The sequence below is a fragment of the Halichoeres trimaculatus genome, unplaced genomic scaffold (assembly GCF_033239565.1).
Source record: "Halichoeres trimaculatus isolate MK-OKI-2021-1 unplaced genomic scaffold, fHalTri1.1 fHalTri1_scaffold_19, whole genome shotgun sequence".
Lineage (NCBI taxonomy): Eukaryota > Metazoa > Chordata > Actinopteri > Labriformes > Labridae > Halichoeres > Halichoeres trimaculatus.
In genome coordinates this window covers 13,575,133-13,587,140 of record NW_027437197.1, presented here as the reverse complement: position 1 = coordinate 13,587,140, position 12,008 = coordinate 13,575,133, and the positions used below count along the sequence as shown (strand labels likewise).

The window sequence follows — 12,008 nt, the reverse complement described above, 5'->3', positions numbered from 1 at the left end:
CAGTCTACGTCATCATAAAGATGCGACCATTCAACCAGACGAGTTAGCATTTTTTATACTAAATTCAACCTGTTAGACGCATCAAAATGTGTGGTTTTTCCGTGGACAGCTGTCAAAAACAATACAACACAATAGAGGCAACTTCTGTCAAGTTTCGACCGTTACAGCGGTGTTTTGGCGTTAATAGTGACCATGCTAACTGGTGACTTTCAGCCTATGGCAGCTGTGATTAACGGCCGAAAATCACCAGTTAACAGGGTCACACTTTACGCTGGAAACACCAGCGACATCTGTGTGTGTAATTAAATGTGTATTCTTTATCCAACCTCAGTTAACCAGGTTTGACTGCAAACAAGCAACAACAACTGCTGATGCTCAAAATACAGATTTGACTTTTTAATGAAAACGTTGGTTTGGGGCCAAAGTTCTGACCAAACATGGACTCAATATGGACAGTAAATAATGAGTGATCCTGTAAATTACGATTATCAGAAACAAATTTTACGAAAAGTAAAGTTAGGGAATATTATGAAACAATGTTTACATCCTGGTTTGTCACAGTCTGATAAGTGTTCACAGATAATGCAGTCATGAGCATCAAGTGAGAGTTGTGGTTCCTCTCCGGGTAAATTCAAGGTTTCTCTGCTAAAAACATCTGTCCACCCAATATCTGTCCACTTGCTGATCTCTTCTGTCTACTCACTGCTATTTCTCAAACCTGGGAGCATTTTGCCATCCGTCAAAGTGATGACATTAAGTTAAAAATGTGTTTTTTGGTGGTTAACTCCTCCACATCGGTTGACAAACCATCATACTCCGCAGTGCTCCTGCACCCAAATTGTGCGTGAATCCGCTGTTGTTGATAAACAAATAAGCCCTCTATACAGTCCGTGTTCAGCACCATGGACAGAGGCAGGGGCATCCTACAGTACACCATCAATGTTCAATACCATGGACAGAGGCAGACAAATAAAGTAGTTTGATCAGCAACCTGGAGGAAAGCAGATGATGAATGTAGTGTGCCATCAATTTTCGGCACCATGGACAGAAACAGAAGAATCTAAAGTTTGATTAGCACCAAACACAGAGGCAAAGGAATAATACAGCAAACCATGAATTTTCAGCACCATGGACAGAAGTAAAAGAATCATGTAGTTTGATCAGTACTATGGAAATAGGTAGAGGAATTATAGGATATAGCATCTTTTCTCAGTGCCATGGATGGAGATACCAGAATTGAAAATTTTCATCAGCACCATGGACAGAAGAAGAAGAATCATGTCGTTGGTTCAGCACCGTGAACAGAGGAAGAGGAATTACACAGTACTACATGTATAAGCAGCACCATGGACAGAGACAGAGAAATCATGCCACATTTTCAGAACCACTGACAGAGGAAGATAGTTTGCTCAGCATGGTCGCTCTGCCTCTATCCATGGTGCTGATTTCTCCTCTGATGATGCTCACTGTATTCTCATGAGCTGGCCACACACTAATGAAGGGCAACACTTAAAGCTGTCAGGTCAAATGTTTACATCCTAATGAAATGGTTTCACCTGAACTCCTAGCCCCACAGTAATGTGCAGAATGACTTATTCATAAAGAAATTTATCAACGTCATGAAAAGCTTCTGTCCTAAGGCCATTCTCTCCCTCACTGCACTTAATGACTCTACAACTCGCCCCCCTGCCAATGTTTAATGAATTTTTCTTTGTACAGTGATTTTTTTATGAGTTCTTATGATTGGTAATGAGCATATATATTTCAGTATGCATGTCTTTTTTTCAAGTACTGCTGGAAGGATCAACCACTGTTTCATTGTATTGTGAAACAAGGCTTCCATCCGTCCGTCAACATGTCTAAAAATTAAATGTTTTTAAGATTTAATGTAATACCCGTGTCTCTAATGTTCCACCTGTTAAAAGTGGAGCTTAATTCCATCTCCTGTCTTACTTTTCTGTCATTCTTATAATGGTGTATTTTTCAGTATCAGTTCTGAGCTACAGTTGGTGTTGGGCACTCAAGTTTTAATTCAAACATACCACCTGTTAAAGAAGTCTTAAGAGTAATAAACCTATGCCTTTAAATGAAATGGACAGGTGCAGCTCCTTAACAAAGCAGGATTTATTTATATGTTTTTATACAAATATCAGTACCGTCTGCACATTCTCTCAACCCAAAACAAACTTTTACTTTTTGTGCTGTGATCCTCAGGCGTAGGCGTGCATACCAAATAAAAGTCTGAGTCCACGTTTCCTCTGGGTGATGGAGGTTAAGTTCTGCTAATGACAAAGTAATTAGGAAACTACTCAGGTGTTAAATCCTCTAATGTTGTTGGTTTAGCTGCTGAGAGAGACTCTGCTCTCTGCACGACCGACACCTCAGCTTATTTGTACTGGCAAGCTTCTCAGAGGACACACACACACACATACACACACAAGGTCAGAGCTTGTTGCCTGGAGTATGTGATAGCAGAGATCAGTGAACAGAAGCATCCATATTGTATTATTTATTCCCCCTCTCGCTGTCTTTCTTGAATCCATGGATTTCTGTCAGCTGGGCTTCTCACTCATTCACTCCCAAACACTTTTTTTCAATAATTCATCCCACTCCTTCACTTCACACTCTCCCCTCTGAATCCTCTCTATCTTAAAACCAAACTTTATGGCTGGTTTTCAGTATTGCTGTTACACCTTTTGGTTTTGCAGGAACATTTTCACTTGATTTATACCTCAATGGGCGAAGCATGGACACATTTCAGGTTGTGTAAAGCCACTGTTGCCAAATTAGCAACACAGATTTACTGAATCAAGTCAGTGTTGTGAGAGCCAAAATCCAGCAGATGTGGGTGAGAGATCATGGCAGAGTTGTAGGAAGCCTGAAGGAAAGGTGAAAATGTGCAGAAGTGCAGAGAGGAAAATGGAAACCAGATTCAGATTTATAATCTGCTGAAGTGGCTGGACATGTGTGCCCTGAAAATGTGAACAGGCATAGTTTGTAGTGAGATTAAAACTCAGACTAAGGCTCCTCTCTGGTTTATTTCCTCTCTCGCCGTCTCTCAGGTTGGCTCTATGAGCTGGCCAAGCGCCTGGGCTCCCCGTACTTCCTGTCCCCTTTGACCACGCTGGTCTCCTCCACCATCAGCAGCCCAGCCAACACCACCCAGTGGAATGTGTCGGGGTCAGAGGTCACGAGTCACAGTTCCTGGAACTCCACCCAGCAGTATGGAAACATGTCGGGAGAAGAATCTGTCTCTGGGATGGGCAGTGGGGGTGGGGGGTTTGGGGCATTGGGTGGAGGACCCTCGATGAGGAGCAGCTACGTGACGTCGCTGTACTTCGCTCTGAGCAGTCTAACCAGCGTCGGGTTTGGAAACGTGTCAGCTAACACGGACTCAGAGAAGATCTTCTCCATCTGCACCATGCTCATCGGAGGTAAGAACCATTCTTCTTCTGAGTTTCTTCTCCTCTCAGTCTGAGATACTCACTGAGATCACAATCTGGTGAAAGTGAGACATTAACCAGCAGCAGAGCACGTTTTATTCAATCTGTTTAAAGAAAATGAAATGAAACACTTGATGCACAAAGACAATTACAAACAAAGCCTCCATTTAGCACTTCATTAGCTCCACTTTATTGTTCCAGAAGCGTCATTACTTTGAGTGTTTGTTTCTTTCCAAAAAGTTTTAACAACGAGCTCAGACTGATGCAGCAGAATGTTAAAGCAGGGTCTCATCGGCAGACAGGCCTGTGATTATACTGGCTGAAAAATGTTTTAGTGGCACAAATGAAAAGTTTAAGTAACAGCAAACAGAGAAGCATATTTAAAGCTGCTGTGAGGAGTTTATAGCAGCTTGTTAAAAGGTTTAAATTAACATTGATACTTTTCTGTGACCAACAAAAGCTGATTAATGGCAAGAGAGATTACTTCTCTGTGCCAGGTCTTAGACCAGTGGGTGGCAAAAGCAGATATTTAAAAAAAAATTCTTACAGAAAATATTCATACCAGTTTTATTTTTTATCTCTGTGATTCAGCAGGAAGCTATGAGACTCCTTCAGTCAAACTCTGATGGATGACGAATGTTTAAAATGAATGAAATGTGTGAGTGAACTTCTGTTCGAGCAGACAGTCTGAAGATTAATGAGAGAAAGTACAGAACCTGTCCCTCTCTTTCTCTGTATCTCTTTCTGCAGACCTGACAGACACGACAACACAATAATGTAATGACATAAATCCCCAGATGGTACAGCGATGGTGCAAAATGTGACACTGATTTTATGCGGTGATTTAAAATAGAACAGAGCGTTCAGGAGTTACACCACCCGAGGAGACAAAACAATAAAACTCACAGACTTATTTCCCTCGTCAGTTCAAACAATAAAACATTACACAGGTACAAAAAAATGAATCATAAACCATTTTCTGAATGTCCCTTTGAGTTTACTCTGCAGAGCTGCAGCCAAATAATCAGTTGAGTTTCAGGAAACTTCAGACAATCAGGAGATATATTGATGACACTGTGTGTTCTTATATCATGAGAAATCTCATTGGCTGTCCTGTCACAGTCAAGATTGGTGTTTGAATCTACTCTTTGTGATGATTAAGCTGCTTTGTTTTGTTTTGTTTTTTATTTTTTTATAGCTTGGATCAGATTTTGCAGCTGCTTTGTAACCTAACATGGTTTTTCTGAGCATCTTTTGAACAGGATTTGTTCATTACAGGTTTGCGCTTCAAGCAATTTCTTACAGAAACAGTAAGAGCCAAGTGTTCAGGAAGAGAGGGATGAAAGTAAAAAGAAAAAAAAAAGAAAGAAAAAGGTTATTAGGTGAGAGAAACGCAGAGATTTATGACCAGAGGACAGAATGATGTGTGAGGCTGTCTGAGGCCTCGCTGCACGTTAAGTGGGCTATAAATGACCTCCCTCTCTCCCCCTCTCTCTCTCACACACACACCTGCACACATACATACAAACACACACACACCTTCACCTTTTACTGTTGTACTTTTGAGGACACTGTATTGACTCGGTTTCTGCTGAGACTTCAGTCTAAACTCTAACCTCAACCAACCTCCTGCAGCCATGAGAGCTCATGGGGACAGTTTGTTTCCTCAGGGACTACATGACTCACACACTCACACACAAACACACACACACACACACACACACAGCTCCTGCAGGTAACAATCTCATACTTCAGTCACTGATTGCTTCATTCCCTGGGTGAATGAGTGATGAAATCTGCTACAATCAGGTGAAAGGTGCTAAAGTGAGAAGAGTTTAGGTTTTATTCTCATGTATTTTGTCAGTTTGACAGTGAAACCAGATGTGCCTTTAAATTAGGCCGTTGTCCTTCTGTATAACAAGCTTACATATCATATATGGGAGAAATAGTTTAAGAAAAATAAACCATCAACAGCTTTAAGTCACATGTATTTAAAAGCTGAGGTGTCCCATGTTCAGAGGCTACTGTTTTTGTTGCACTACCTGTAGGATCTATTCTCTTTCCCAACTGGATTTCCCCAACCTTTTCTTTCTCTCTCAAGCTTTCCTTTCCAATAAAAGCTAAAAGCCCCCGAAATAGCAGTTCAAAGCTGTCTTTATATTAGCGAACCATTTTATTCCTCCTCAGTGGGCAGAAACCAGGTCCAAGAATAGTGTTCTTCAGGTTGTACATCCTTCCTTGTGGTGTTTCAGGTGCCTGAAGGGGAGTGTCTTAAAATCTGTAGCAGGTTTTTAGTCAAGCACAGGAATGAACCATCTAAAAGATGATCAAAGATGATGATATCCATCCCATTCCTGCAAAAAAGTCAGAGTTAGGGAGTCAGACAGGAAGTCAGAGATGGACGAAGGAGGAATAAAGTTTCATTAATTCAGTTTGAGTATTTGCAGGTTGTTTAATTTTTCTTCCAGCCTGAGTGTTGTCCATGAACACAGAGTAAATTAAGCAGAACAAAGGTAGAAGTAAAGAGGAGAGGAGAGACCATAGATTCATTAATCTCTCTGAGTTTTGTCCTCAGGAGTTCAGAGCTCTCTGGTGGCGAGCTGCCCTGAAGCGCCGCTCACCCTTCAGCTGGAACAAAAAGACATTTACAGATTTTAACACCAGACTTTCCCAAATGGTGCAGCCGCTGACCCGGTCTGAAGGAGCGGTCACCCTCAAATAATGGACTGTGGAAGTGTCCCGGGCTCTGAATGCAGCTTCAGCAGATTTTCTTCTCGGGCAAAAATGAAATTAAGGCAGAGAAAAAGCCTCGCAGTGTAAAGAGAGAGGAGAGAATAAATCAGAGGGTCCTTGTTGCTGGCGGCTGGTGTTCACTTTCCAACACAGCGTCTGCTACCCAAGGTTTGCAATAATGGCCCAGTTTTATTCTCCAGGAGTAAACCATTTATTCAACCGTGGAATTGTTAAAAGCCATTTTGTGAGGAAGTCTTGTTTGAGCTCTTTGCTTTTCTCCTTTTTGGAGCTTTGAAAGACGTCAGACAAAGCTGCTGCTGAGCAAACATTTGTCCCAAGGCCCTGAAGAACAATAAGCGGTCTCTGAAAGAAATCCTCATCTCCTCCTTCATTCAGCATCATCTCCGGCCTGGTTTCTGTGTTTTAATCTGGCTCTACTTCTCCTCCTCCTGCAGCCCTGATGCACGCTGTTGTGTTTGGTAACGTGACAGCAATCATCCAGAGGATGTACTCCCGCCGCTCGCTCTATCACACCCGAACCAAAGACCTGAAGGACTTCATCAGAGTCCATCGGCTTCCCAAAGCCCTGGAGCAGCGCATGCTGGAGTGTTTTCAGACCACCTGGTCTGTCAACAACGGGATTGACGTCAGCGAGGTTAGCGGTCTTTGGTTCAAAGGGTTTAGAGTTTCTCCTGATCTGTCGGATCACTGAGACCTTTAAGAGGGTTTGAAATACTTAGGGTTTTTTTTCCTGAGGGGAATGATTCACTCCTTAAGCCTTTGTCTTCTTATCAGCAGGCAGCAAAGTTCATAGACTTTAAGCATTGATGTGTCCAACAGGGCTGGATGCTTTTAATAACTCAGGCTGTTTAAAACCTGAACCAGTCAGAGCTCCACAGTGAAGCCTGAAATCCTGTAACTAGGCGAGTCACATGATTGGGATTTGTGTGGAGTTTTCTGGAAGTCTCCTGTTCAGTTGTAAATCCAAACCCCTTCCTCCCCTCTCTTTGCTCCACAGCTCCTGAAGGACTTCCCCGATGAGCTGAGGGCCGACATCGCCATGCACCTGAACAAGGAGCTGCTCCAGCTGCCCCTGTTCGAGTCGGCCAGCAGAGGCTGCCTGCGCTCACTCTCCCTCATCATTAAAACCTCCTTCTGTGCCCCGGGGGAGTTCTTGATTCGGCAGGGGGACGCCCTGCAGGCCATCTACTTTGTCTGTTCAGGGTCCATGGAGGTCCTGAAGGACAACACTGTGCTGGCCATACTGGGTGAGTGAAGGAGGCAGCAGGGCGGTAACAGGGGAAGAAGTTCGACTTAAACAAAGGGGGAACTTTTTATTCTCAGCTGTTGTATTAAGGCCATGTCCACACTTTGCTGGGTATTTTCAAAAACAAATATCCCCCCCCTCGTTCATTTTTAAAAATATTTTTGTCCACACACAGTGGGAAAATCCACAGATAAGTGCAGATTGGGGCATGCCAAATCCATATTTGGTAGTGTTTCCAGACGTGAAACCCGTGCCATCCAATCAGAATGAGCCCCGTCACTCAGCTGTGACAGTTGAGAACCAAAAACTCAGTTTACCAGCATCTACACAAAATCATGAAACTGGAGTTTTCCAAAATTTTCACTTTGTCCAGAGTTTTCAGAAAGCATTGCTATAGTGACTTAAAACTACGGTTTTGTGTGGATGACAGGCATAAACGTATGCTACGTTACAATGGCCAACAGTCTGAGAGAAGAGTGAAGATGAGTCTTGAAGATGTTTGCTCCCTTATTGTCCTCATTTTGGTGACATCTTCCCCTAAAAGCATCATGTTCCCCCCTCTCTGTTTTGCAGAGTTCCTTTCTATCCGTTTGTCACTTTTGTCATTCTTACAAATACAGTATCATAGGAAGGCCTAAAAAGGCTTTGTGGTTGGACTTTATGACTTTCAGGCTGCAGAATAAGATCCTAAATTCCCAATCAGACTGAAATGTAACAAGGAGAGATTATCTGAGGGATATATTTAGTTTAGTTGTGATTAAATGTGTGTTAAAAACTGCAGCCCCACAGCTTCAGCAGCCATTTACTCATCAGTCTGAGCCCAAATGAGACAATGATGATCTGCAGGATCCTGTGCTGCATCCTTAATACAGGTGAGGATTGTTAATTTGAAGAGTGCTCTGATAAGAACCAAGAGGGCGCACTTGTTTTTGTGTGTGTGCGCGTGTGTGTGCGTGTGTGTGAGTGTGACTGTGTTTGATTTCAAATGGTGTTAATGAAGTACACTCTCCTGGGAGATGAAGAAGAGAAAGATCATCTCTCAGTTCAGTGATTACAGCTCAGATGACTTCACATAGAGCTAGGTTTCACTTTCATGCAATCAGACCTGAAAAGAGACTCCAAACAGACTGGAGAGGAAATTAGTTTGATGAGGAAGAAAAGGAAGAAGAAGAGAAGGAAACAACAGAAAGAAGAAGCATACAGACATCAGTCAAACAAAGGGGAGGGCAGAGCTGTCAGAAGGCTGATAAAGAGCTGTTGTTTGTGCTCTGCTGCTCTGAAAAGTAATCACCGTGCTACACACAAACACACACACACACACACATGAACAGAGTCATGACTTACCACCATGTGAAACCTCAGAGTGACACGGAATAATCCCTCAATCCAGCGTAAACAGAGATGCAGGAGTCAGCCTATCAGACCTCACACATTGCAGAGTTCAGACGGCGTGATGTACGGTGGTGTTTTTGTGTCTGTGCTGCCGATAGGACGTGGAATAAATGAGACCCTGATCAGGCTGCAGACTCTGCAAGCATCTCTCAAAATCTGCAGATCACTAACCCACCATCTAACCCCTGTTTGAGAAATGAAGATATTTTGGACTTTATTCTGTGTATGGATGTGCTTAAACAGACGTGAGCTGTCAGATTCACAGTCAGGGTCTGGTGTAAGCATGTGCCTGTGTAGAAACTTGTGTTGTATGTGTGTGTTTGGGCAAGCTGCGATCATATGTTCTCGCTCACGTTGCTCTCTAGAGACATGCAGGCGGATCTGTGTTTCATGAAGTCTAATATTAACCAGGATTCATTACCAGACAGAGAGTAGGAGGAAACACCAGAGTCATGTTCTGATAAACTGTTTCCACACCGAGCAGAGAGAAAGGACCAGGATCATGTTGCATCCTTTGTTTTCCTTTACCTTAACTCAATTTTCCATCTTATTGTGCGCACAACAAAAGGCTAGTGGATCTTTTTTTATCTTCTTTTGTCCGGCTCGATCTTTTGTTGTCTGTTTGATACGACAGCTGAGAGTGGATCTGGGGAAAGTGACACCAGCAGTTGTTTCAGCCTCCACGCTGTGTTCAGGTGATTGACCTCCAGGAGACAAAGGCCTGGTAGAGATGTGAAATGATCATAGCAGGGATAAAGAAGGAATCAGGTCATCTTGTGAAAGGGATGGTGCTTTTTTAAGAGTGGTTTCGTGAAGCACTTATAAACAGCAAGTGTGCTACCCTGACGAGATGTCGCTCAGCTGGTCCCTTCTTTACGGAGAAGAGGCTAAGCCATCTCTTTACTCCTCTCTAGTGTCAGGCTCACCTGGCTGCAGAAGGTAAAGCTGTGTCACATAGCGCCCCTACAGATCTGGATTTGGAGCATTTATATTGTTTAGTTCATTTTATTTTACCTTTATTTTAGCAATGAAAAATGTTTGAGAACCAGTTGTCATTTACAAACATGCCCTAGCCAAGAGGTGCTAGCAGGAGCAGATACACAGTACAGAGACAAATAGACATACACATATAATGTTGTAACAGTAACAGAGAAAAAGTGAACAGGTAAAAAGCAATATGCATGAGGTGTCAGAAGTACATGTGTCTGTATAAGTGAGCATGTTAGCAAAAGTCCAAAGCAACCAGCAGGAGCAACTACTTTAAGCTTAAAGGTGGAAAGCAGAGTCGAAGTGAAAGTTAAAGGGAGTTCTGTCAGGTTTTTCAGTTGTTATGGCTGCAAAACAAAAGAATTACAGAGGGGCTTTGTTTAGGAAGAGGAAAACTAGTCTGGCTTTGAGTGTGGTCTGAAGGTTGTTGATGTGTGTAGTGAAAGACAGAGATAAATCCCAACATAAGCCTAGATATATACAGGATTTGACAAACTCCACGGGCGAGCCATCTGTACAGCTGATCGAGGCTGGATACAACTTTCTTTCTGTCAAAGATGGTACATTTAGTTTTACTGATGTTAAGGTAGAGGTGGAGGATATGAAAGGACTGCTCAGGAGAAGTAAGGCTGAGCTGAAGAGTGGAGTGAAGGGCCAGATGAGAATAAGATGGTATCATCGGCATACAAATGGATCCAAGAACTGCCAGCAGCTTTAACAGCTTTATAAATGTAAAACAAAAATAAGGTTGGGCATAAGACGGAGCCCTGAGATTCTGAGGTATTTCTCGCAGTTGTTTTCAGCTTTACTTTGCATCTTAAATGAACTTGCAGAAGCTTTGTCGAGACTTTTGCTTGTGTTTTTGCAATTGACTCTTGTCTGCTTTTGCAGCATGTTCCTCCTGATGAGGACCATTGATGACATCACCATCTCCCCTTGTCCTCCATCATGTTCATGTCTGCATATCAGTTTAGCGGCTAGCTACAGGACATCCATCTGCAATGCATTTGCTCTGTATTTTCTTTCTTTCTTGCACCTCAAGAAGCTCCTCGAAATCATTTCTGCTGTAAAGGAGCAAATATGCACATACAGCATGTAATGTAGGTTCATAAAGACCTGAGGGGGCTCGTGACCCATCAGTCATTTTAGTCACTGACTTACTTCATCACATCTACTTCAATCTTCTGAAAATAATCTAAGATCATAATGAAACAAGCTTTTAGGGATTGTTTGTGGTCTGTGGAGGGGTTTATAAATTATCCACTACTGAGCAGGGAGTCTAAAGGTAACCAACGCAGAAGGAAAACATTAAACAAATTGTAAACTGTGTGTTCAGACACGATGTTGCACCTGTGCAAACAACTTCAAATAATTCCCCGAGTTGGACGTCTCACAGGCTGAAATCTAATTTCCTCTGGATCTGCTTCAAAGCCTCTGAAACACTAATCCTGTGCACAGGGCGAGCTTCCCTCAGGTGTGTGTGTGTGCGTGAGAGAGAAGGGGAGAGGCAGAGGGAAGGAGAGATGAGCCAGGGAGGATTTCTGTGTGTGTGTGTTTGTGTGTGTGTGTAAATGACAGATGTTTGCATCTTTAAAGTTTCTGCAAAGGTCAAGATGTATTAAATTTATAGTCTGAACCTGTGTGTGTTCGTGTGTTCGTGTGTGTGTGTGTGTGTGTGTGTGTGTGTGTGTGTGTGTGTGTGTGTGTGTGTGTGTGTGTGTGTGTGTGTGTGTGTGTGTGTGTGTGTATGTGTGTGTGTGTGTGTAAGATACAGTGGATTTATTAGAATGCACACATCCACACGAACAAAGGGGCCGTGGAGCTATGCTGGTGTTAATAATGAATACTTTCCATTATTAAAGTATCGTCTTATTAATGCTAGAGTCTGGATCCATCAGGGTCCTGTAGAGATGATTAAATGCCTCAAGTTGTCACGGCTTCTACTGAAATCTTTGTTCAGAGATGTTTTTCAGTAATTATCCTGATTCTGTGCAGATTTTTTAAAAAGCTGATCAAACTAGTGAAACTAAAGTCTGGTGGTGAAGAAAGAACCCAGCAGTCATGGACTGTCTCCAGTCTGTTTGCTGTTTCAGGCAGAAAACGTTCCTGAATGTCTAGTTGAAGTTTCTAATCAGAAGGAGGTTTGGAAGTTTCGCAATTTTTTTTGAGAATTTAAACGCAGAATC

General features: G+C 42.6%; 1 protein-coding gene across 1 annotated transcript in view; it reads left to right on the top strand.

Moving 5' to 3' along the window:
• kcnh3 (potassium voltage-gated channel, subfamily H (eag-related), member 3) overlaps positions 1-12,008 on the top strand; it is a 113,296-nt gene that overhangs the window by 88,890 nt on the left and 12,398 nt on the right. The window contains exons 8-10 of the mRNA XM_074694163.1: positions 3,063-3,434; positions 6,632-6,831; positions 7,195-7,444. Coding sequence (XP_074550264.1) covers positions 3,063-3,434; positions 6,632-6,831; positions 7,195-7,444 — 822 coding nt within the window. The remainder of the gene's footprint in view (positions 1-3,062; positions 3,435-6,631; positions 6,832-7,194; positions 7,445-12,008) is intronic.